The sequence below is a fragment of the Tachypleus tridentatus genome, chromosome 6 (assembly GCF_004210375.1).
Source record: "Tachypleus tridentatus isolate NWPU-2018 chromosome 6, ASM421037v1, whole genome shotgun sequence".
In the NCBI taxonomy this organism is placed as follows: Eukaryota; Metazoa; Arthropoda; class Merostomata; order Xiphosura; family Limulidae; genus Tachypleus; species Tachypleus tridentatus.
In genome coordinates this window covers 24,322,572-24,345,851 of record NC_134830.1, presented here as the reverse complement: position 1 = coordinate 24,345,851, position 23,280 = coordinate 24,322,572, and the positions used below count along the sequence as shown (strand labels likewise).

Below are 23,280 nucleotides of genomic sequence, written 5' to 3'. Positions count from 1 at the left end.
GTAGAGAGATCTAGTTAAAATGTCTGAATCCTTGCTCATCCTGTTTCAGCCTACAAGGTCTTTTACTGGAGACAGTGCAATGGATGATCACATATCTCTATTGCAAAAAAACCAGCAAAAATGAGCCAGGGAAGTGGGCAGATCACCCCCCTGTTGCTGGTATTTTCCATAATAGTCCATGAAATAGATATTGTCGGATTGGACTGTAGTCCTTTATATAAATACACCATGAAAATATCTAAAGTGTCCTTGTGGAACACCCCATCTCAACAGTGGTCATATAAAGAGTCAAGGCAAATGGTATGAGTGTTTTTCATTGGCCTTGCCCAATATGGAGTTCTGGAAAATAAATATACCCTTGGAGACACCACCAGATAAATGGCAAAAAAATATAAGTGAATGCTATAATAAGAAAAAGGAAATGAACTTACCTATCTAAAGATAGCTAGTAGACTATAGGATTGTAAACAGAGGCAGAGAGAAACCTTCAGGAAATGAAACAGCCAGATGGTAAAAATAGTGGGACATGGTGGAATGCCTTAGACTTGAGGTGTAGATAGGAGATGTAAAACATAGTCAAGAGGGTCAGACAAAGATAGGAGTATTGAATACTGGAGGCAAACATGACACCAAATAGTCCACCCTTCAACACAGGCAAGAGCAGTAATAAATGTAAAAACAATAAAAATGGATTTAGAATGATATAAGAATCAAACAGATTGGAAGGGCAAGGCTTGCAGTTGTGGGAATGTAACTGGTCAAGAAAAGGGTATTTGAAATTAGTTAGGATTAGGAAACAACCAAATCAGACCTGCCTATTACCCCCTCAAAACTAAGGCAAGGAATGCCTGAAAGACTGGAGCTGAAAGTCCTGGATGCATGAAGGAACTCACTATCCCATGCACAATGGCCACCATGTCACCAAGGAATGTGCCTCCATAAGTTATAGTTGGTACATAATCTGTGTGAGGAAATTATTCAAGTAGTTATATCTTACATGAACTTATGAGTTCATAACATGTAGGGAAAAAAAAGAATTTAGGTTGCTTATACATCACAAATCTCATTAAACTTCTGATGTGTTCAGCACCAAGTAGAAGAATGAAAACTTACAAATTCAAGAGCTTAGAGCTGTGTCACCTTCCTACTGGTCAAAGGTTTTTGCTGCATAATAATTTGGCAATGTAATAGTGCAATTCACGAGAAGTATCATAAGATTAAGTTGGGTTACCTAAAAGTTACTAGTATGAAAATCTCTAAAGCAGACACACAGGGAAAATAGCTTAAATGTGTGATGAGGTGTGTACCATCTCAAAAGTTTCCATTTTGCAAAAACTTTATTAACTACATTACAATGGCTCTTAAAATTTTACAAAATATTGTAACCACCACATAATCATGGAGGTATATATACTGTGATTCTGAAAGTACTTAATTTATCTTCATGAAATCTGGCAAGCTTTCAGTAAACTTTAAGACATTTGTACACAAAAAGTTAGAATATTAATTATTTTTACTATAACTCTGTCGGTAATAATATGGTTTCAGAGTATTGGTTACACTGAGTGGAAAGTGATTTTGTACATTAACGATAATTTTTCCTTATCTGAAAATTTTAATATTTTGTTTGCATAATCCCTAAAACCTCCTAAATAAACATCAAATGCTTTCTTACAGAAAAACTTTAAATCTTATCTGTTATTTTCTACACTATAATTACTTTTTGTACTAATAGTACTATTTCAGTAAATAACTTTTTATTTAATTTAATAAGACATCTAACAACAGAATAATGATAATATATAAAACCAGAGAAAGTCCCATAACTATCACAGTTATTCTGAGCTTTTAACTACGTAATAAGAGCCATTAGAAATTCAGCTAAGTTTGATGATGTTTTTCCTGTTGAAATATTGTTTCACCTGGAAGTGAAACAGACAACTATTCTCTGTACAGAAAAGAACGTAATATAAGAAGTCACTTGATAAATTGAAACTTTGACTATCTGTTGGTTATAAATAATACTACATTAAACATTTGAGACAACTACTGGGAATTTGTGAAACAGGTGTGCATGGTAGGAGAGTTCTGATTTTCTAATATATTGCTCTGAAACCAAAGATTGAAAGCTATAAAAATTATGCTTTGCTTGTGTAATAACTATATTATCACAAGTAAATTATATTAAATTCCATACTTTACAAAAAGTTGGTAAATAAATTACAGAAGAGGAATGACAGACACAGAAAGCAAATGTTACAGGTAGGCAAGGCTCTGTTGCCAAATAAGATTGATGGCTATAAAATTATGCTTTGCCTGAATAATTACTATATTATAATATGTAATTTACATTAAATTCTGTTGTTCTTGGAGGGTTTGTAAATAAATTAGAGAAGTCAAAAGCAAATGTCTCAGTTCCCATACTAGGGGAGACTGATGATTAAAAAAAAAAAATCCCTTTAAGTTCAGAACTTTAACCATATATAATAACAAATGTTGATTTATTAACTAAGTTTTGATGCCAATTTTAATCATACCAAAATTAATGTCTGTCTCTTCTGCAATTATATTCAGCATTGACATCAGTGAGACATCAAAGTTCTAAATAAAACTTGTAAAACGTAACACTTTAGACAGCACCTGCATGTTTGAAGATGGCAGTGTACAATTCTGGCAATGCAGTATCTGAAACAATCTGCTCAAAAATGTTTAACAAGGCATCAGGCATTTAATAAGACAGTGGAATCCAGCATCTTTTACAACCAAAGATGGCTTATCTTCCAGAGCTATACATTTCATAAAACATTTGGTAATTTCTTTTATCTTGTGATTTTCACAGTCTGTTTCTTCTTAACATTTCAATACTTGAATGAAGAACAGTCAATATGGCATGGGTTATTTTCTCTCCAGTCCTGTATCTTTATTTTTCTTTGCCAATTAATCAATGTATTCAACAGGATATAATTCCTTATAATGTTGTGTTGGAATTTTTACCAGCGTTACCTCCTTGTCAAATTTTTGCATCATACAGTTTGCAATGAGCTATCCTTGTTGTTCTTAAACACTTTACAAAAATTAAAAATCAAGCTCTTTTGAGATATATTTACATCAGGCAGTGACTACAGATGGCATTCTACAGAAAACACATTCTTGTCTCAACTACTTACTTAATTCAAACTTAACGTCAGCAATGACAATTACCATTTATTTTCTTGCTGTCAATAGGAGTATAGAAAAAGGACAAGTAATTACTGTTAAAATTAGTTCCAGTTGGTATGAATTACTTTGAAAATTAACCATTTCCTGATGGGTCATAGGTCAAAGGTTACGTCACCTCACATCTTTTTATTTTGCTAAGATACGGCTTATGTACTGAATGAAACACAGCATCTCATTCCATTTTTGGAAGTAGTCCTTTACATACACTTTATTCAATATATGACATGTGAGTAACCAATCGACAGCTTAGTGGTTTTCTCAACCAATTTAATCTGTATAAAGACTAGCACATTGTTTTGAACCTAGATTTTAAGGTAGGTAGGTTATGTCTCTAATCTGCTCAAAGTGTTTTTTTTTCAACCTAAATACATCTTAGTTACTGAACTTAATAAATAATAGTGTAATTCTATGGTATCAGTATAGTAATTTATGATTTTTGGTTATTAAACTATACATATAAAACTAAAAATAAATTTTGTTTTAAAAGGCTTAGCAACCTATGTCCACCAGTAACTCAGTTCAAAGGTCATAGTTAGAAGAGACAATTCTTTGTTTTACTTCTTTATTTATTGTTCTATATTTTAAGAAAAACAATTTTAATAACTTACATCTAAACAGTAATAACCTACATATATATATAACATAATTCATATGCTACTGTACATTACAAAATACTAGTCCACTAAAACACAACCAAGAAAGGAAAGAATAAAGGTCAGATTAGATAAGTAACATGAGTGCATATGCACTGTGTTATTTTGAGTTATGTAATGTTAGCTGGCCATGACTGGAAGGTCAATGTAATAAAATATAATAAGTGTAAACCATTATGAACCTTTAGCTACTTAGACTGAATATTTGTATTATAATATTTAATCATTCTAGCATGAAAAAAGCATAATTTATATTTATCCCCTTTCTGTTATGATGATTGTGAGGTTGGTCAAGCGACAGATCCCACATGGTTACAGTATGGAAAATAACAAAATATAAAGCCTTATTAAAAACAAATGTTTGAAATGTATTTAAAAGGTTTTAGAGATTATGCAAATAATATTTTTTGACAAACAATTTTTCTAATAACAACATAAAAGCACTTTGCATTCAGACCAGTAATGAAATAGACTCAATATTTTCAAAAATAACTCTTTAGTAAAACTATTAAAAAATCTGATTTGTTGTGTACATAATACTTGTAATCTTTACTAAAAAGTCTATCAAACGTTGTGAAGATACACATGCTTTATCAAAAGTTATAGCACAAATACTTATTCTGTGCAAATATGTAGACAAACTCTTGTGTATTATACTCAGCCTATTGCAAAAGGGTTAAAATATAGTCTACAAATAGTTATATTTTGCATCATCTAATTAAAGCTTACATGTCAATGTCTAATTTATTTCAAATGTACAGTGTATTCTTTCAAATCATGAAACTTCATAATTGTGCATGTCAATCAGTCACAAGGTGCTATTTAGTTGTGAATGTTTTCTCCATGATTCAATATTACTATACTGCACATTGTATCAGAAAAGGTAAATCCAGCATCACTTCTAACCATGCCAGTATGTAATTTGTAAGCAAATATATCAAACAAGAAGTCAGGTCTAGTATTATTTCCATCCATTTCACTTTCATCTATGATGTGTAAAATGTATGAAAAAATAAAATTTGGTATATTTCTCAAAATAATCTCATTATTGAAGAACTGCTTTAAATCCTTATTTAAAAAAAACACTCTAAAACAAACATATTACTGTACTACAGGGTGTTTGGAAAGTCAATGTGCAGTTTTGTAATCATATTTTATTATATTTCAGATTTTGATCCCAGTATAGTTTTAACAACTGAATAACGTGTATGGCTTGTTGAACACGTATTCTGAGAAGGTGGTGGATACACAGATGTGATGTGACAGCGATTTGCTGAAAAATTCCCAGATACACCTGTTCCACATTGCAATGCAGTTCGTAACCTTGTTGATAAGTTTTGGGAAACAAGATCAGTGGATGATGCCAAATGCTGTGGAAGGCCAGCAAAGCTAACAGAGGAGAAACTGTTGGATATTTCTAACAGTGTGATGCAGAGTCCATCAAAATCATTATGAAAGTTAGCTCAGCAGCATGATATTGGTCTTGAAACTGCTCATAAGGTCATCAGAAAGAAATTGATGCTCTTCCCATACAAAATAATGGCAGTACAAGAACTGGAAGCAACTGATAATGAAAAACGAATATTGCAGATGGTTTAACCGACTTATCAAAGAGAATACAGCTAATGTGTTGGATGTGACCTTTTTCACCGCAAAACATGGTTCCATCTCTCGGGTTACGTTAATTCACAAAATTCAAGATTGTGGTCATCCGATAATCCTCACAGTTTGCATGAAACACCCATACATGATTTCAAGGTTGGTGTGTGGGTAGCGATTTACAGATGTTGAATTGTTAGCCCTATTTTCTTTATGAACACAATAAACAGCGAGCGCTATTGTTCGTAGATTCTTCACACCTTCATTGGTCAGATGACAAGTGATGAAATCAATTACTCATGGATTCAACAGAATGGTGCAACTGCCCACACATCTCACAGATCTATGCAGTTATTAAAGGAATGTTTTGGAGATCGCATTATTTCCAAAGACGTGTAGCCTCCACGCTCACCAGATCTTAATCCACCAGACTTTTATTATGGGGAGCAGGAAAATCTGCAATGTATCGAGATCGTCCCTGCACACTGGATGACTTGAAAGCAGCGATAACAGCATTCATTCAGTCTATTTCAAGCCAGCAACTGATAGCAGTGTTTAGAAACAAAATAAGAAGGATCCAAGCCTGTATTGATGCCAATGGGGGTCACTTTCAACATTGTTTATAACTGTCGTTCATATTTACCTCCTGCATTCTATATTGAAACATGTCTGTTAATAAATATATAAGTGCACAGTCACTTTCCAAATACCTTGTATTTTAAAAATTTTATATCACAAAAGACTAGTATTTGCAACAGCTGACAACACTGAAACTGAAAGTCTCTGTAGAATTATACCTGACCAAGATGAGAGTTGTATAGCAATGCCCTTTTTTGGTCATCATATAAAAAATACAAAGTAATGAGCATCACAACATTTTATGTGACAACAAGCAAATATACAAGAGCACATCACATTATTAGCTACAGCAACAAAAATGGCAGATATCTCTTAAAGTAATTTTTTCTTTATACTAGAGTCAGGCAGATATACTAATAATATACTGGTGTAAACTAGTTTAAAATTCAAATTTTACTTACTTGAATTGACCTAGTATCAGGGAGTGCCGTTACTCCATATGGTTTAAGATCCATATCTCCTAAACTACGTGTCATGGCAAGTCGTCCATTTACCAAGTGTCTTCCAACACTGTCTGTTTTAATAAACCCTCCAGACTTTACAATTCTCTCCTGTTTGAGAAATATACTCATAATTACAAACATATCTTCTTGCATTAATATATTTTTATGATTTAAATGAGAAAATGAGATGTAACCTTGTTCTGACATAAAATCTGTGTGAAAATATTACATTTAACATTCTATTTTTAAGTTCCCATGTGACTTTTGTTATGTACTACAACTTTTATCAGACGAGTCTCCAATTTATTATGTTATGCGCACTATGCATTTCAGTTTCAAATGCCCTGAAATTTTAATTTTAATTTAGAAGTTAATTGAATTTTTGATGTGTATCAAATTCATGATACAAGACTGATACACACAATTTTCCTTCTTAACACAAATATATTTTAATATACAAACAACAATATAATTTATAATAATGGTTATTACAAATATATATTTATATACAAGCTTTACAAACTATACTGAGTTTTCCTTTCTAGTCTAGAACTGAATATTTTATCAACGGTCAAGATCTACAATGAGCAAATTAGTTCTGAGTTCATATTATTACACCTCGCTTAAGCTAGCTAGCTTCCTTTTCTTGGCTGGCCACACACCACTTACAAGTTGACTTTTTACTGACGAAGATATTTAATGTCCTCGTAGAAATATGTCCAAAGTTAATTCACTGAAGTTAAGCAGTTTGTAATGTTCGAAATCTATAAATATTCCTGCTCAAATTCTGTAGTTTTCCAATTAATAAGCTTTAATCACAATTATAATTTCCAAGGCTTATATTCTACTGACTGTACAGACCAACAATATTCTATTACTGTCTCCCTTTGCCTTCAGGCAACTACCTTTTATACACATTAGGCGAGATTCTTGAAAATTCAGAATCTTCTACAAATTTAGAGAACAGATGGGACTTGCTCAATGCACAGTTAACAATATATATTTCATGCATTAAACTGAAACAAATGTAGATATTAAAATAAATGTACAACAGAAATCTGTTAAACTTAGACCCTATAAATAGCTGAGAACTGTGATCTAAAGAAACATTTATATTTGAAACCAGTGATATGTTGCCTTTTCATTTATGTGATTCTTTTATATTGCATGCTTTAATTCTAAAACAAAGTACTTAATAACTTATTACATCACTACTTAAATAGACAAATATAAAACTTAAAACAAAAACATTGATCTGAGACCACATAGAAATGTCTTGATATTTGTTATGAAAAATGGACATTCACTATACCTTTCAAACAAAAGTTCAGATATACAGATTTTGAGTGGATCACTTACTTTTTGTTTGACTTTATTACAATGTTTCAAGCACTCATGTGACCATTAGCAAATAACTGTAACCAACTGTGTGAAATATTGTGCAAGCATTTTGTTCCAATTTAGAAAAAATGTACAAAAACACCTGTGTTTTGAGTTAAAATAAACATTAGTTCACGAATAATATAAAAGTAAAATAAAAATTACCTTTTTTTTCTTCTATTAATGTTGTTCTCATTGCATGCTTTTTTTATAAAAAAGCACACAATAAATTGTTACAACACTTCTTAAATAAATAGTATAAAACTGAAGAAAAAACCCATTGGGATGTCTCTCAGAAATACACAATACACTTTAAATTAAAATTCTAAAGTTACAGCTTTCAAATGGATTTATTATTTATTTTTGTTTTTATATAGTTGTTATCATTACCAGCTATGTGGAAGAATTTCATCCTAAGCCCACTTTTATTGCTATGTTTGTGCAGTTTAAAACCTGGTTTTCATTCTCTTCATAATGAGTAAATATAGTGATTGTTGTTTATATGTTCTAAAAATGACTGTTGATAGATGTTGTTTTTATATCCACAAAATACACTGTTATATATCTAAACCAGTGTGTGGGAAGTTGTAAAGCCATGTTAATAGTCTGACTTTTTGTTTTGTTGATAAACAATTCACATAATGTAAGAGGCATAAGGCTGCCTGTGCTAAGACTGTCAATTTATCCATACATTTTACCATGACAGGTGAAACAAGTCTTTCAAAATTTTTAAACTTAAGTTGAAATAAAATTGTTCAGTTAGTCCAATGCCATTTCAGATGGCATGTACAACAAACTGTTCAAGTTAGTCAAAATAAGACAGTAAACACAACATAAAAAATATGCACATATATAGTGAATTTATCAAAAACAACCTCAATACCAATGCAAGAAAAAAATTTAAGTAAAGGCCAAAGCAACACAATAATACACAAAAATATTCCTAACTTAGAAATCAAAGCTAGAACAGAAAATTTAACAAGATTAGTACAGTAAATAATCAGAGAAAAACTAGAAATAATAAAAATTGTTTTGTTTTGAATTTCATGCAAAGCTATATAAAAGCTATCTGTGCTAGCCAACTCTGAGTTAGCAGTGTAAGACTAGAGGGAAGGCAACTAGTCATCACTATCTACCGCCAACTCTTCAGCTACTCTTTTACCAATGAATAGTGAGGTTGATCGCCACACTATAACACCCCCACAGCTGAAAGGGCAAGCACGTTTGGTGTGATGGAGATTTGAACCCACAACCATTGGATTACAAGTCGAATGCCTTAACCAGCTGGCCATGCTGGGCCTGAAAATGATAAACAAGAGTGCCATATCTGTCAAAGCTAAAGAAAGAAATAATGACCAAGATGACAAAATAAATCTTTTGAGAGACAGAATATAAGAAATCCTTTAAATGTACCACATATTTGAAAAGAATCATTCACACAATAGAAATATCAGTCTACCTTAAAGATTTTTTAAGGTACTCAATTATTTGTCAATGTGAGGAATTACTACATTGGTTTCTGAATGCAGTTTATCCTTTTTTCTTCCAATACCTTGATCAGTTAAGCAGCTTTCTTCTTTCTCCAGCCTTATCAGTTTCCTCTGTAAGCTGCTGTTTTAAGGGTGAAAGATACTGTACATACCTTTGCAAAGCAGAACATATATGATTAATAACACTTTTGTCAATTTCAATATTCAGGGAACTTTTCTCCAGGCACATTGCTTGATGCACTAGACAGTATGATGAAGTTTTTCATTCAGGTTACCCTGTAACAGGTTGCTATTAATTGAAAAACCTCACTTAACTTCTACATTACTATATAAAATCAGAAGGACCAACTGAATTGCTTTGTAAAGATCACTATGCCAGAGCAGACTGCCAATGTTTTCCAACATAAATAATCAAACAGAATGGTTTACTCTTAACATCTTTAGCAGATGCAGGGCATCTGGAAATGGCTTTTGCTTGTTCCAGAAAAATGTAAGAGCCTAACAGATCATTCTATCTATTGGAAATTAAATCAGCCAAAGTAGAGGTTAGTCAACCAATACCAATTATTTTGGCACACATACACACAAAAGAAAAGTTAAATCTCTTTCTACTTGGTGCTGGATTGGCCCAGGTTAAGCAGCTAATGGATTTTGTTAAAAGGAATCTCAAAAGACTCTTTTTCATAATTTTTTGACAAAGTTCTTCAAAACTTCTCGATAGTAAAACTTTAATTCAAGAAGTTTCACTGTTTGTTTTGGAAGTTTGCTTCCATGAAGAGCTCTCTTAGCAAGAACTTCAACTTTACAAACTGGATGCAAATTACCTGATTTTTCCAGATCAAGTTGGAGAAAATCTAATCCAGATTTCACCAATTCTACTACTTGTGGGAACAGAGATTTAATTGATTTTTCTGGATTGTTCAAAGTTCCAGATACAGAAAAAAAGCCAAGGGATGATTGCCTTGGAATTATCTGAGGAATGGTTCAAAATCTGCAGCTAGAGAAAAAAAGAACTGAAGTATGGCCTGCAAAAGGTTCAAATTCTGAAAGTTACTAATAACTATTGCCAAAATCTTGGATGAACTAGCTTTAATATGTTTTTATCACTTCAACATATTTTTTAGATCTGGTAACACATAAAATATGCCAGTTAACCCCTTGAAAGTTTTTTGATTCATTGCACACCAACAAACTTTAAATGAAATTTGATGCAGCTAGTGACATGGGTGTAATTAGCATGTTGAGCTGGAGAGTCTTTTTTGAAGGCATAGTAGCATGTCCTCATAAACTCTTCAATCTTTCATCCTTACTTTTGAAAACTAGTTTTGAATGCATTATGAACAACATGATCCAATCTGTAAAGGTTTACAATACTGTCTGAAAGCTCAATTACATTACTTTTGCCAGTTTCCAGTTGACTGAAGGTCCATCCATGCCTAATGAAAAGATCTCTACCAAGCTGGTAATACTGGAAAAACAGTTTTTGATAACAATTAAAAGACTTTTGGCAATTGCATGACTCAAAAATGAGGTGGTTATGCACTTTGCAACTATAGTGATATTACTGGTGTACCAGATATGCAAATCTATTTGTTCTCTATGAACTATTTTTAACATAAAAAGATTCATCAAAGTATGCAACAAAAATATTGCAATGTCTCATTATTTCTAACTTCAAATAGTTGTGTATATGAACAGTGAAGAAATAGTAAAGATGAAATCTTGGTTATAATATAAAAACAAATATATATTTTATATATGTATATGGAGTGTAAAAGTTTTTTCCTAAACTTATTTTTATCAGAATGTGTAAATCCATGTAGTATGTATTATAAATTTTGAAAGACAACAAAAAAAGTATTTGAAGTGCCTTTTTCTTGGTAATAAAAGCCAGCCCAAAGTTTGTAATATGTAAGACTTATACTCAACAATTTTAAATGGTTTTGCTATCTCACTATCTGAAAACATTACTCTGAACATGTGTTCAGAATGATTAGCTGAATGCAATGTACAACGTGAATTAATATGCTTCAAAGCAAATATTTTTATTTCTGCTGTGTCTGGATATCTCTCAGTAATTGTGAATAACCCAGTATCTAGAAATGTAAACTGTGGTTGGCTGAATGGATCAGATTTGTTGAGTTGGCAAGCTTCTTATAAAGTAACAGGATCATTCTTTTGTGTTTAGATCATAGATCTGAAGTTAGGCCATTAAAGAGAGAAGCTCTCATTTTCTGGCTTTCAATGGATGATTAGCTCTTTGCATGAGATTTAACTCAACGAATACAACTTCTATGAACACTTAACTTATTTTCATAAAACATACATTTTGTAGAAAACTTTGTACAACCAGTTTACAACCACTCATTAAAATCTGGTAGAGAATGTCACTTCATTTGAAAATGACACTTGCCAGGCATACTTAGTATGGTCAATAGATATGAATTTACCACAGAGAATCATATCTAAAACCTTAAACAGAGTAGAAGTGAATTAATGTAGAATAAATGCATTCAAAAAGGAAAAACATGTGCAATATAATATCCAAAATAAAACACTTCCTTCACCTAAAAGGCTTTATGGAAGTTAAATTTAAGTCAATACTTCAATTATACATTTTCCACTATCTTATCATATTTGTTGTTACTTCAGAATTTCTAACAAATACAAGTGTGCAATAATGACAAATAAATTTTGATTTGATGACATAACTAAATTTTATAACCTTTTAATTTTTCATGACCTTGTAGACACTTTGATAAATCTAGCTCTAAATATGATATGAAACAATTCTGAAAAATTGTATTACAACCTATCTTAAAAACTTTGAAAAACTTGTTTCACCTTGTAATGAAAACATGTTTCACCCGTCAAAATAGAACTCATAAACAAACAAACTGCCTAAGCAAGGGCAACATTCTGTGACCCAGATTAACACTTGTTTAGGTACGTCAATGATTTGTTTTGTGGAATTGAAGACAACAATCATCAACAGTCATTTTTACAACATGTAAACAACATTCACTCTAACATCAATTCACTCCTGGAGAAGAGAATGAAAACCAGGGTTTAAATAACATAAACACAACAACATAAAGAAACTCCAACAGTTTTAACACAAACATCTTCCACACATCTGCTAATAAAAGAAGTATATAAGTGCCACTCAGTCTACTTAAATCAATAAAAAACTAGCATGTTATAGTGTATTTATAAAACAGCATGTAATATATATAGTCGTAACATCCAGCTGCAATAAGAACTAGAATCAATATCCAATACATTTATTGACAAATTTCACTTTCCTAAACATATTGTCACTACAAATGTTTCCAGTATAAAACAAACTCAATAACAAAAAGGAAAGGGGAAAAAAAACTTTATTTAGGAAAGAAAAGGCACAAACTCAGACACACTAGCACGTTTATTATCATACTACAACCATGTAATCAAACACATCATATATACAATATACATAGTAAAGCTATTTTTATTTAAAGAGGAAGCACTAACAACAAAGATCACAGGACAATTTATCCTGACAACTTTAATGATAGAAGCATCATCTATAATTAAGAATGCAACAGCATTGGTAAAGTGGGATGCAACATACACATTAGATTATAGAACATAATAATCCCCAATCATACATTTATGAACATAGTGAATCAATATTCACATAACAATAGCATCTTTAAATTATTATGCAACAGAAACAACATTAATAAAAGAAAAACAAGAGAACCATTAATTTTTGCGAACTTTAACATACTTTAAAACACAGGTGTTACCATATATGTTATCTATATTGAAATAATATGTTCATGCAATATTTCAATTAATAGATGACAGTTACCTGATGATTGCCACATGAGTGACTGAAACATTGTAATAAAGTCAAACAAGAAATAAACAATACACTCAAAATACTTAGTCTTAGATATCTTGATGTTTCCTTTCAAATGCACATGTAATTTTAGAATAACTTGCTATTACAGTGGTGGTACAGGAGGGCTTGTGAGTTTGTAAACTCTTCAGTATAGTTATGCTTTGCAAGTAATAAAAAACTTTAAAAAATTAACAAATGTAAAGGAAAAAAGAAGAAATTCAATGAAATATGAAATACTATTTACTTTTAACATCTAGAACAATTCTCATGACTGGAGAATAATACAAGTAAACCAATTATTACACTAAATATTTGGTTAAAAAACATTACTGCATACTCTTGATATAAAAATATTGTAACAGTTTACAATGTACCATATGAGGTAATGAGGTCTTTTTTACTGATATAAAACACAGTTTACTTTTGTAGGAAGTAGCACTTCTCATATTTGTCTAATTGATCTAGTATTTATCGTTTCTTCAAACTGTGTACAGAATTTAATTTTTCATAAACCAGCCATTTCTCATATTAGTCTAATCCTTCTGGTACTTACAATTTCTTCAGACTTAATGCTGATGACTCTTTCATTTTTTATTCTCTAATTATAACTAAAATTGGTAAGGCAAAATTCTTACATATAAAAGCATGAATCAAAAAAAAGCTCTACCTACTTTTGAAATATGTATCATACAAAGACATATTCACCTGTGATTCAAGGTAAATAATTAGTAAATCTAACATTAGCATTTTCCATTCCAGAAATTCAGGTAAATCTACTGCACCCTTCCTATAAGACATGTTTGGCTTAGGAAAAGAATAACAGTAACCAAACATTCCAGCCTTCTCTCATTAAACAGTAAAGAAAAAGAAAAAGTAAATTCAGGTAAATCTACTGCACCCTTCCTATAAGACATGTTTGGCTTAGGAAAAGAATAACAGTAACCAAATATTCCAGCCTTCTCTCATTAAACAGTAAAGAAACACAACACCAAACAATTAATTTTGACTATATGTTCCTATGAAACCAGACTATTACTAAAAAAAGCCCAAAATTGTGTGTTTTCAAAGTTACTAAGGCTTAATCCATTTCATAAGTAGAATTTGTTCTCCCTTCCACACTTTTCAAAACACAAAGCTATTATTACTTTGAGCAACAAACTGAACATTGGTCTTAGCTAACTCTTTTGTTTTCAATATGAAAAGTGAATATCTTTATATCTATTGTGAGAAATCTATGAATACCAAATATGCAAAGATTCTAAAATATCTAATCACACATGTTCTGATGTTGCAATTGTTTGTTAAGGTTGGAAAAAAAACAACAAACAACAACTTAATGCTTTTCTCTTGCTTTACTCTAAACATAACTGTTACATGTTTGACACAAGAATATTAAATAATTTTTAAGCCTAGCCAACAAAATATCCTTTTGCTTTCTTAATAGGTTTTCTTATCTCAATAACCTGCTGTTGGGGAAATTGCTTGCAGCCCTCAAAAAATCAGATATTAATGCTATAGTAACTATAACCTTCTTAACAGCTCATTAGTAAGCTAGCCAGTTGTAATTATATTTATTTAAATAATGCAAACAAAATGCAAGGCATTGTTATGAGTGATATGCCTTGTTAGATTATTCTGTGGAATTACGACTAACCTAAATCTTTTAAGCTGGTCGAATCTCATGGATAATTGTTTGAAATATGGTTAAAAACAATTTTCACATAAAGGGTACCCATGTGGTATATCAATATATTTTAAATACGTTGTATTAATTACTTAATTAAATGTTTAATTTCCAATCTATGTACGATATATGCAGTTTGCTTTTATCAAAATTTAATGATGAATGAAAAACACACTCTGAAGTAAATAAACATATGTAATGTTTAATGTTATTAACACTTGAAACTATTCTTACAGCTAAATATGACCAAGATAATAACATAAATAAACAACAGAGTATTTTGAAGTTAAAATTAACCAAGTTATTTTATCTCTTTACCTAAACACTTAACTCTAATATATTCAATTCTTTGCACTTTTATACGTTTGGAAAAAAGATAAGGAAATTACTTTTAAGAAAAATAAAACTAAATATAGCCACCATAGTATACTACCACTGTTTAAATGACTGTTTTCTGAAACATTATTACAACAGTTATACCTTTTCTGACTTTAAAGTTCCATGGTGGTCAACTGTCAATGTTTGAACATCACCATTTCTACAGAGTAAAGCTCTACTATCTCCTGCATGACCTACAACAAGCTCTATGCTGTTCCTCAGAAGACATACTGTTGCTGTTGTTCCTGAAACTGCAGCTTCTTCTCCTGAAATGACACAGTATAACAATGTCAGTATTGGTTAAAAGGAGGTCTACTGAAACATGTATTTAAATGATCAATAATGGTCATTAATAACTCTTAGAAGAATTAGCAACTAAAGACACATTAAAGCTGCAATTATATATTATCAGAACTATGAAAGTAAACTGTCACCAACTTTCTGGTATAACAAATTACTTTTACCACAGTGTTGCTTCTTGCAAGAAAATGGGCATTATTCAGTTTTCCTTTATTTTGAAATTCTATATAGCATGTGCACACACACACACATATATATATATATATATATATATACAGGGGAGTGGATTTTTTTCACCCAATGGAGGGGATGATTTTTGCAACCACTTATGTGGACTGTTCAATTTGCAAATTGGAAATGTCTGATTACATGAACCTGAAAGCTGTAAACATGCAGTCACAGAGTAATCTTGTTGCCACGATACTTGCATGTATACTTAGGCCTGCTGACTGATACTTATGAACTATCGCTTAGATCGAAAAGCTTAGAAGCACGCCTATATTAAAGATGTACATTTCAACTACTGGAAAAGCCTACATCTAGGCCTAATTATGTAATTCAATTGGTAAGAACACAAGAATCACAAGAACAAACACACAATTTGTAGGCCTGTGATGTAATAAAACAATTCAACATACCAAACTGTAGGGGGAGTTGATTGTATGCACCATACCCCCCACCTAAAATGAAGGGGGATGTATACCCCATCCCCCAGGATCTACGCCCCTGTATGTATATATGTGTATATATATATATATATATATATAATATTCACACACATTTTGTAATGTACAGTTTTTGTATAATAGATATTTTGTTTATTACTCTAATTAGACTTTTTAATAAACACTTTTATAAGTGAAAAAGCCAGTAAGCCTTGTACCCAGGACCTTTGGTTAAGAAAGCCAATGCTTCGTCCAACTGAGTACAAACCATCCTTCTCTCTCATCACTCACAAAGAATTTTAACTTAAAGTATGAAACTTATTACTACTTTCTGTTGTTGGACACAGGCAAGTACCAAATTTTATGAGTACGATTAGAATTCCATATATACACTTTTATTGTTTAAATATATATAATTAATATTACGAATAAATGAAAGTACAGCTTCTAACAAACATTACTGCAATTGAAAAGAAACTCCAATCCTAAAAGAAAGAGCTTGTGTGAACTATATATGTATGATTTTCACTCAGACATGAGGCTTTCACAGAAAAGTCACAAAAGCATTACTGAACCATGACATATCTTGTTTGTAAATACTGAGTTTCTTCTATTCTAACATTTAATGAAATTTTTAGTTCAATGAATTATACTAGTTGTTTGCATTCAAATGTTGTATGTAATAAAAAACATAATTTTAGGGCATTGTATGCTTTTATGTAACAGCTGACTAAATCCTGACTTTATGTACATATAATTGTAATGATTATGGTTATTATTATCTTGAGATCAAATTATTCAACCTGTTTTGATTCCTGACAGAAGTAAACTTCACTCAAGTGCTTTGCTTAATAGGTAACTTATAATTACCTACAAACCTCTATTAAGTTACCACATTTTTAATTTTATAAACATCCAAGTAACTTATCTGGCCTGTAATTGTTCATTTCATAGTGTAGTACAATGGTTCCCAACAATTTTCCAACAGATATCTAGTTAGTTCCAACCACAAAATTTGGTAGACTGCTTCATACCATAATAACTTTTTAAAAAGTAATTTGAAATTGCAATGTAAACCAACATAATTCACTACCTATATTTTAAAACATTTTTTCATCATGTTGAGGACCATTAATGAGGAACAACTGGTCTAGTTTTTACTACTTTGGTGACAAAGGAAGAGCCTGACTATTTAACACTTTCCTAAACTGAAAATATATTTCCATTATAATACTTAAATCTGCTGATAATATAGTAATTCACAAAGAGGATGTGGAACACTGTGCTTAACCATGGACCAAGGATGGGACCACTTCTACAAACAATATACTAGACTGACATTGATCAGAAAGAAGAGCTTTACATATACCCCAATGAGATAGTGTACTTAAATCTGAACTGGTATTACAAGTAGGCTCCAGCAGAGGCAGATGCCTCTCATACTGACATCTGGAAAAAACATCCACAGACATTGTTAGGATGACTAAACATTGTACCTGTTCTTCAAGAGGGAATGAACACTCTGTAACATTGTGGAGGAAAAGCCACTGGCTACTCAAAGTATTCAAATGTAGAGTGATTTAAAACATGTTTACACACTAGAATTTGAACTGAGAAAGTGAGGATTGTTCTAGCATAGTAGAAGCTATCTGCTCCAGTATAAATGGTGCAATATGAGTGGTAGAGAGTAGTCACATGATCAGCATGTAATAAAATCATGAAAAACTGACAAGGTCTAGACTGGTGAGCTGTAGTAAAATGTTTTCAACAATATTTATAAGGATTGAGATATTTTTGGGTAAGAGGAAGTAGTACTGAATTACTGTGTTTAACTGTAACACCAAGTCAAATTTGCTGATTTAATCATAATTTAATATTTTTATGATTTACCACTCCTCAAATTTGAAATCTTTATACATATAAAAACATCAAACAACATACAACAATAGAAACTAATAGTTTATTTAAGTAGTCAAAATATATATATATACATTTTATGTGCACACTGACCAAAATTCAATCTTAATGAATGGCTGTTTAAGTTTTCTTTTGTTAATTGACTTCTATTAAATTTCATATCTTCAGTTTCCACAGAGAAAAATTTAGGTTATAATTATAATTTTACATTTCAGTACATCAGTTACATTCTAACTATAACCTAAATAGTAACAAAATAATGAATAACATAATAAAGTTAACCATGAATAATATATTGAATAAATGAAGAATAAAAACTGGATTTAAGATTATAAAGTTATTCTGTAATATTTTTCTCATTTAAGAAACTGCAAATAATTGTTAGAACATATTAGATACATACAATTAACACTTCTCAGTGATGTCAAGAAAACCCACTTATAGAGAAATATATATGCAAAAACGGCTCGTTTGGGTTGAGAAAATATTTTATATAGAAGAGTGAACAACGTTTCGACCTTCTTCGGTCATCGTCAGGTTCACAAAGAAAGAGGTAACTGACCGGAAGCTGACCACATGTTTGAAAGGGGTTTTGCAACTGAGTGTCGGAACGTAGAGGGCGGTATTAGATGTTTGAATATATAATTTTATTTATTTTTTATATTAATATAGGTGTAAAGGCGTTCCCTTATATTGGTTTATTTTGGGTTTAAGTTGTTGTATAAGTAAGGCTTCTTTAATTTTGCGTTTGTTTATGTTTGTTTCTTTATTTAGTATTTGAGTGTTTTCTATGGTTATGTTGTGTTTATTTGACTTGCAGTGTTCGAAAACGTGTGAAGGTGACTTTTTATGTTCTTTGAATCTGGTTTCCATTTTTCTACTTGTTTCTCCAATATAGAAGTCGTGGCAGTTATCACATTGTATTTTGTAAATAATATTGGTGTGGTGTTTGTCAGTGTAGACCTCAGTTTTGTGCCTGGTTTTTGAGTAAATTTGGTATTAACTGGAATGTCATATTTTGTTACTAATTTTTGCCAAATGTTGGTTATTTGTCTGCTGATGTCAGGAACATATGGTATACAGCAGTATATGGTTTCGTGATTTTTTGATTCATGAGATATATTTACTTTTGTTGGTTGATTTTGCTTTCTGTCTAGGTGTGTGCATTTTAATGTTTTCTACGGTTTGTGGAGGAAACTTATTGATGTTGATGAAGTATTGTTTTATTTTGTCTAATTCATCGTTAATTTTATCTGGTGAGCATAGTTTTATGGCTGTGTTTATTTGGTTTCTTAGTATGTTGAGTTTTTGTTTTGTTTCATGTGCTGAGTCCCAAGGAATGTATAGTCCAGTATGGGTGATTTTTCGGTGGATTTCCGTTTTGAATTGTGTGTCGGTTCTTGTACTGGACTATACATTGCTTTCTAATCTGCACAGTGTTTTGTGTTTTGTACATGAGTATATTCTTATTACAATTCTGTCTGACCTCTTCCAATATAACTGACCTTCTGACCTCGAATCAATATAACTGAAATGTATATATTTATACATTTATTTTGATGTACATTTTATTCATATTTGTTTTAATAAAATACAAAAATTACATTCAAAACTGCCAACTCTTATTTTGGTCATTGCCTCTTAACTGTAATTTTTAGTGTGAACTTATGCAGTCTTACAACAGATTTTCCCATGCCATGAACTTAGAAATTAAGGTGGAAGCTCTTTTTGAAAGAACTATACATAGTTTTTAAAAGGAACATAGTAATAAGTTTTAAAAATATAACAATACAAATATTCGTTGTTTATATTTGTTTTGAGAACCTACAAAATAGTGTATTGCAAAACTACTTTCAACAAAGAGGACTAGGATAAGAAGTTACTAAATCACTGACTGAATAAATGATAAAATGAAAAAGTGAAACTTGGGTTTCATGTCAATGATTACGTATTGCTTATTTGTACAGTATGCAACTATTACAAGCAATGGTTTACATTTCATTGTAAATTCCAAATTTACCACACATATTCTACTTGATATTCCAAATTGTCCAATAGTTATTGTGCTTTATGTTTAAAGTGTTACAAATACTTTCATGTGTGCATTTGTGAGCAATGTTCCAGGTAAGGTACACATGGACAGCCTTTCAGCAATCTGGAAAGTACTGCATATAAAGAACAACAGGCCACAACTTAGACAATTTGTAACATCTCATACGGAAGACATAAGCCTACATAAGGCAGTAGAACAAACACTATGCACCAACAGCCATTCAAAACAAAGTGCTGGACAGAAAAGTAGTACTCAGAAGAGTTTACAGTCCATCCAGTACAAAGATACAGTAGAGAGGACACTGCTTGCGAGTTTCTAGTTTTTAATAATGAAAATGAAAAAATGAGCATGTATTATCATCAGGATCAAAAATGGTTGAATATCTTCATCTGGTTTTGAATACCTTTGATTCAATGATAAAGACAAAGAATTTTTAATTTCAGAAATATATATTTCACATTTCTTTAATAAATCAGCACTTACAACTAGCCTTGATACTCCCACATTTCAAATGTTTGATGTGGGACAGCTATATTATATCCAATAAATAATCATGTAACAACCTGACCTCAACAGAAGTGTGACACTCTCTCCTGTCATACCTGGCTTCCTCTGAGCTGTAGAACCAAACCTTCATTCTGAGATTAGGAAAAAGAGTAAGCATCAGAAATAGAGACTTAAGGTGAGAAGTGTGAGAAGAGGCATATCTCTATCAAAGGCATACTTCAGTGTAGAAAAATTTAAATTTTCAATACAATACTTTACTTCCTCTCACATAATACTCAGAATCTGACATTGATAGCAGAGGGACCAGTGTAAAATTTAACTTGATGGGCAGTACCCTTTGGAAGATATCTGACAATGCCCATGGAGTGTGACATCTGTTGGTGGAGGAACACACTCGTGGGAAACAGCTATACATACGAACCATGCATACTCTTTGCATGTTGTGCAAGTACGTGTCACTAATTCTGGTAGATAAGAGGTACATCACATGCTCAAGGATGTGCCCAATCATAATCAGTAAGTCAACTCCAGTTCAAAACTAGGAAGTATTGGCATTCATCATTCTGGTTCACAATATAAGGAAGATCCTTACCATTTTCATCTCAAAATGAAGAAATACTAAGGAAAATGGGCTTCATTTTGCTATCCTGATCAGGGAAAATGTGTGTGTATAAATCCAGTACACACCTAGCACCAGGATACTTTGGAATCCAACATCTAGACAATGGTAAGAAAGGGTATTGCAATGTGGTGGTTTACTCAAATCCAAAATCTGGTAGTATTGGGAATTTATCATCCAGTCTATGAGAGGACTTATGTTGGCTGGTCCAACCATAATTCAACACCAGAGATCTGAGAACAGACATACATAGGAGGTAAGATGAGGGGTCATAATGGGAGGGATGAATTGAATTCTGACAGACCATTTCCAATCTGTAAACAGGAAGTTTCAGGTATTTTTCTTCTGGTTCATGATAGGAGAAAGGTTCACATCATCTACACTGACAGAACACCACCATCCTACTCACAAATGAATGGGACTGAGCACACTTCATGGTCCACCAGCCCAGTGGCTAGGAGCTAGAAAATGGTAAGGACTTTCATACTCCACTCTTAAAGAAGGAAATGACACAATGGGAAATCTTCAGAAATGCAAGACTGGAGAAAGAACAATGGGTGACAACAAAGCCATATTTTACAAGCAGGATGGGCCAGATTTATTCAATCAGGATCAGAGGGATAAGCAACTATCCTGACACTGTTTTATTATAATAGACCCTGTGTTAGTAGAGTCTGAGGTGGGCAAATATAGGATGTACTATACAGTGAGGATGAACTGACTAGTGGTCATGTGGAGCATCCCATCTCAAAAGTGGGTGTTATAAACTTGAAAGACCATACAGTGCAGTTTATGGATTACAATAACTGGACAAGCACCACTTGCCACAGAATAGGGTTCAACACATAAAACTGAGTCACTGTGAAAAAATAAAGAAATATAAAAACATTTATCCACTCAAAGTTGAACTGAGTTGTGGACAATGGTAACAGGCAGCATTTGGTATCCAGATCAAGAGGAATTGGTCAAATAACAAAGGTAATGAGGTCTGAAGATGTGTTCCATGGTCCACATGCCAACCTGGAGGATCTCACCCAGTGGGTGACAGAAGTGGGCAACTAGGGAGAGGGTTAAGAGCCAGATCTGATGCAACTTGCAAGTATACTGAAAAATACATTGTGAGACAGGAGATGAAAAAGAATAAGCCAACCCCATTTGCTGGTAGATTCAACCTGTAAAGATGATAGGAAAAATATCTTGGGAAGAGGAAAGAGTCCAATAGATAAACAGGTGAGAATGGGAGAAATGGGCAACATAGCAAAAATAAGAAACTGAAAGGAAGGACACAGTTATGAATATGACAGCACATTACTAGATATATGAAATGTTGAGAGCAAAAAACATTCAACCTACAACAACCACAGGAAAAAAGAAGCAGAAAATGGATGTACAGGACAAGTGTTATACTAAGCAGGTAAACAAGGGTTTGTCAAGATGTTAAATAAGGACCTAGAGAACTACTTGAAGATCTCAAACTAAAAGAGTATTAGAACAAGGTGGACAAAGAAGGTGAAAGTAGCAAAAAGGAAAAAAAAAAAAAAGAAGAGGAAAATAGTCTGTTAGAAAGGGAAAATGGAAATAAAATAATAAAAACAAAAATCTGCCAGATAACTGTGAAACACCAAGGTAAAATTGTTAAAGGCATGAGGCACAACAGGATAGGAAGGGGGGTAATCATGATGTAGAGAATAAAAATGAAAAATGTGCTATTTACTGTGATACACAGGGAAGGACAAATGATGAATTGAATGGGAAAGATGGGACATTACACTGGTGGGGAATCCAAACAAATGCCACACACAAAGCAGGAAAGGTAAGGCAATATACTGATGACCAAGGTTGTCA

General features: G+C 32.0%; 1 protein-coding gene across 11 annotated transcripts in view; it reads right to left on the bottom strand.

Moving 5' to 3' along the window:
- Positions 1-23,280, bottom strand: part of LOC143252106 (protein phosphatase Mn(2+)-dependent 1K-like) — a 52,022-nt gene that overhangs the window by 6,722 nt on the left and 22,020 nt on the right. For all 11 annotated transcript variants that reach the window (XM_076503740.1, XM_076503747.1, XM_076503741.1 and 8 more), the window contains 2 exons: positions 15,477-15,640; positions 6,512-6,661 (listed from right to left, as the gene is read on the bottom strand). In XM_076503740.1, coding sequence (XP_076359855.1) covers positions 6,512-6,661; positions 15,477-15,640 — 314 coding nt within the window. The remainder of the gene's footprint in view (positions 1-6,511; positions 6,662-15,476; positions 15,641-23,280) is intronic.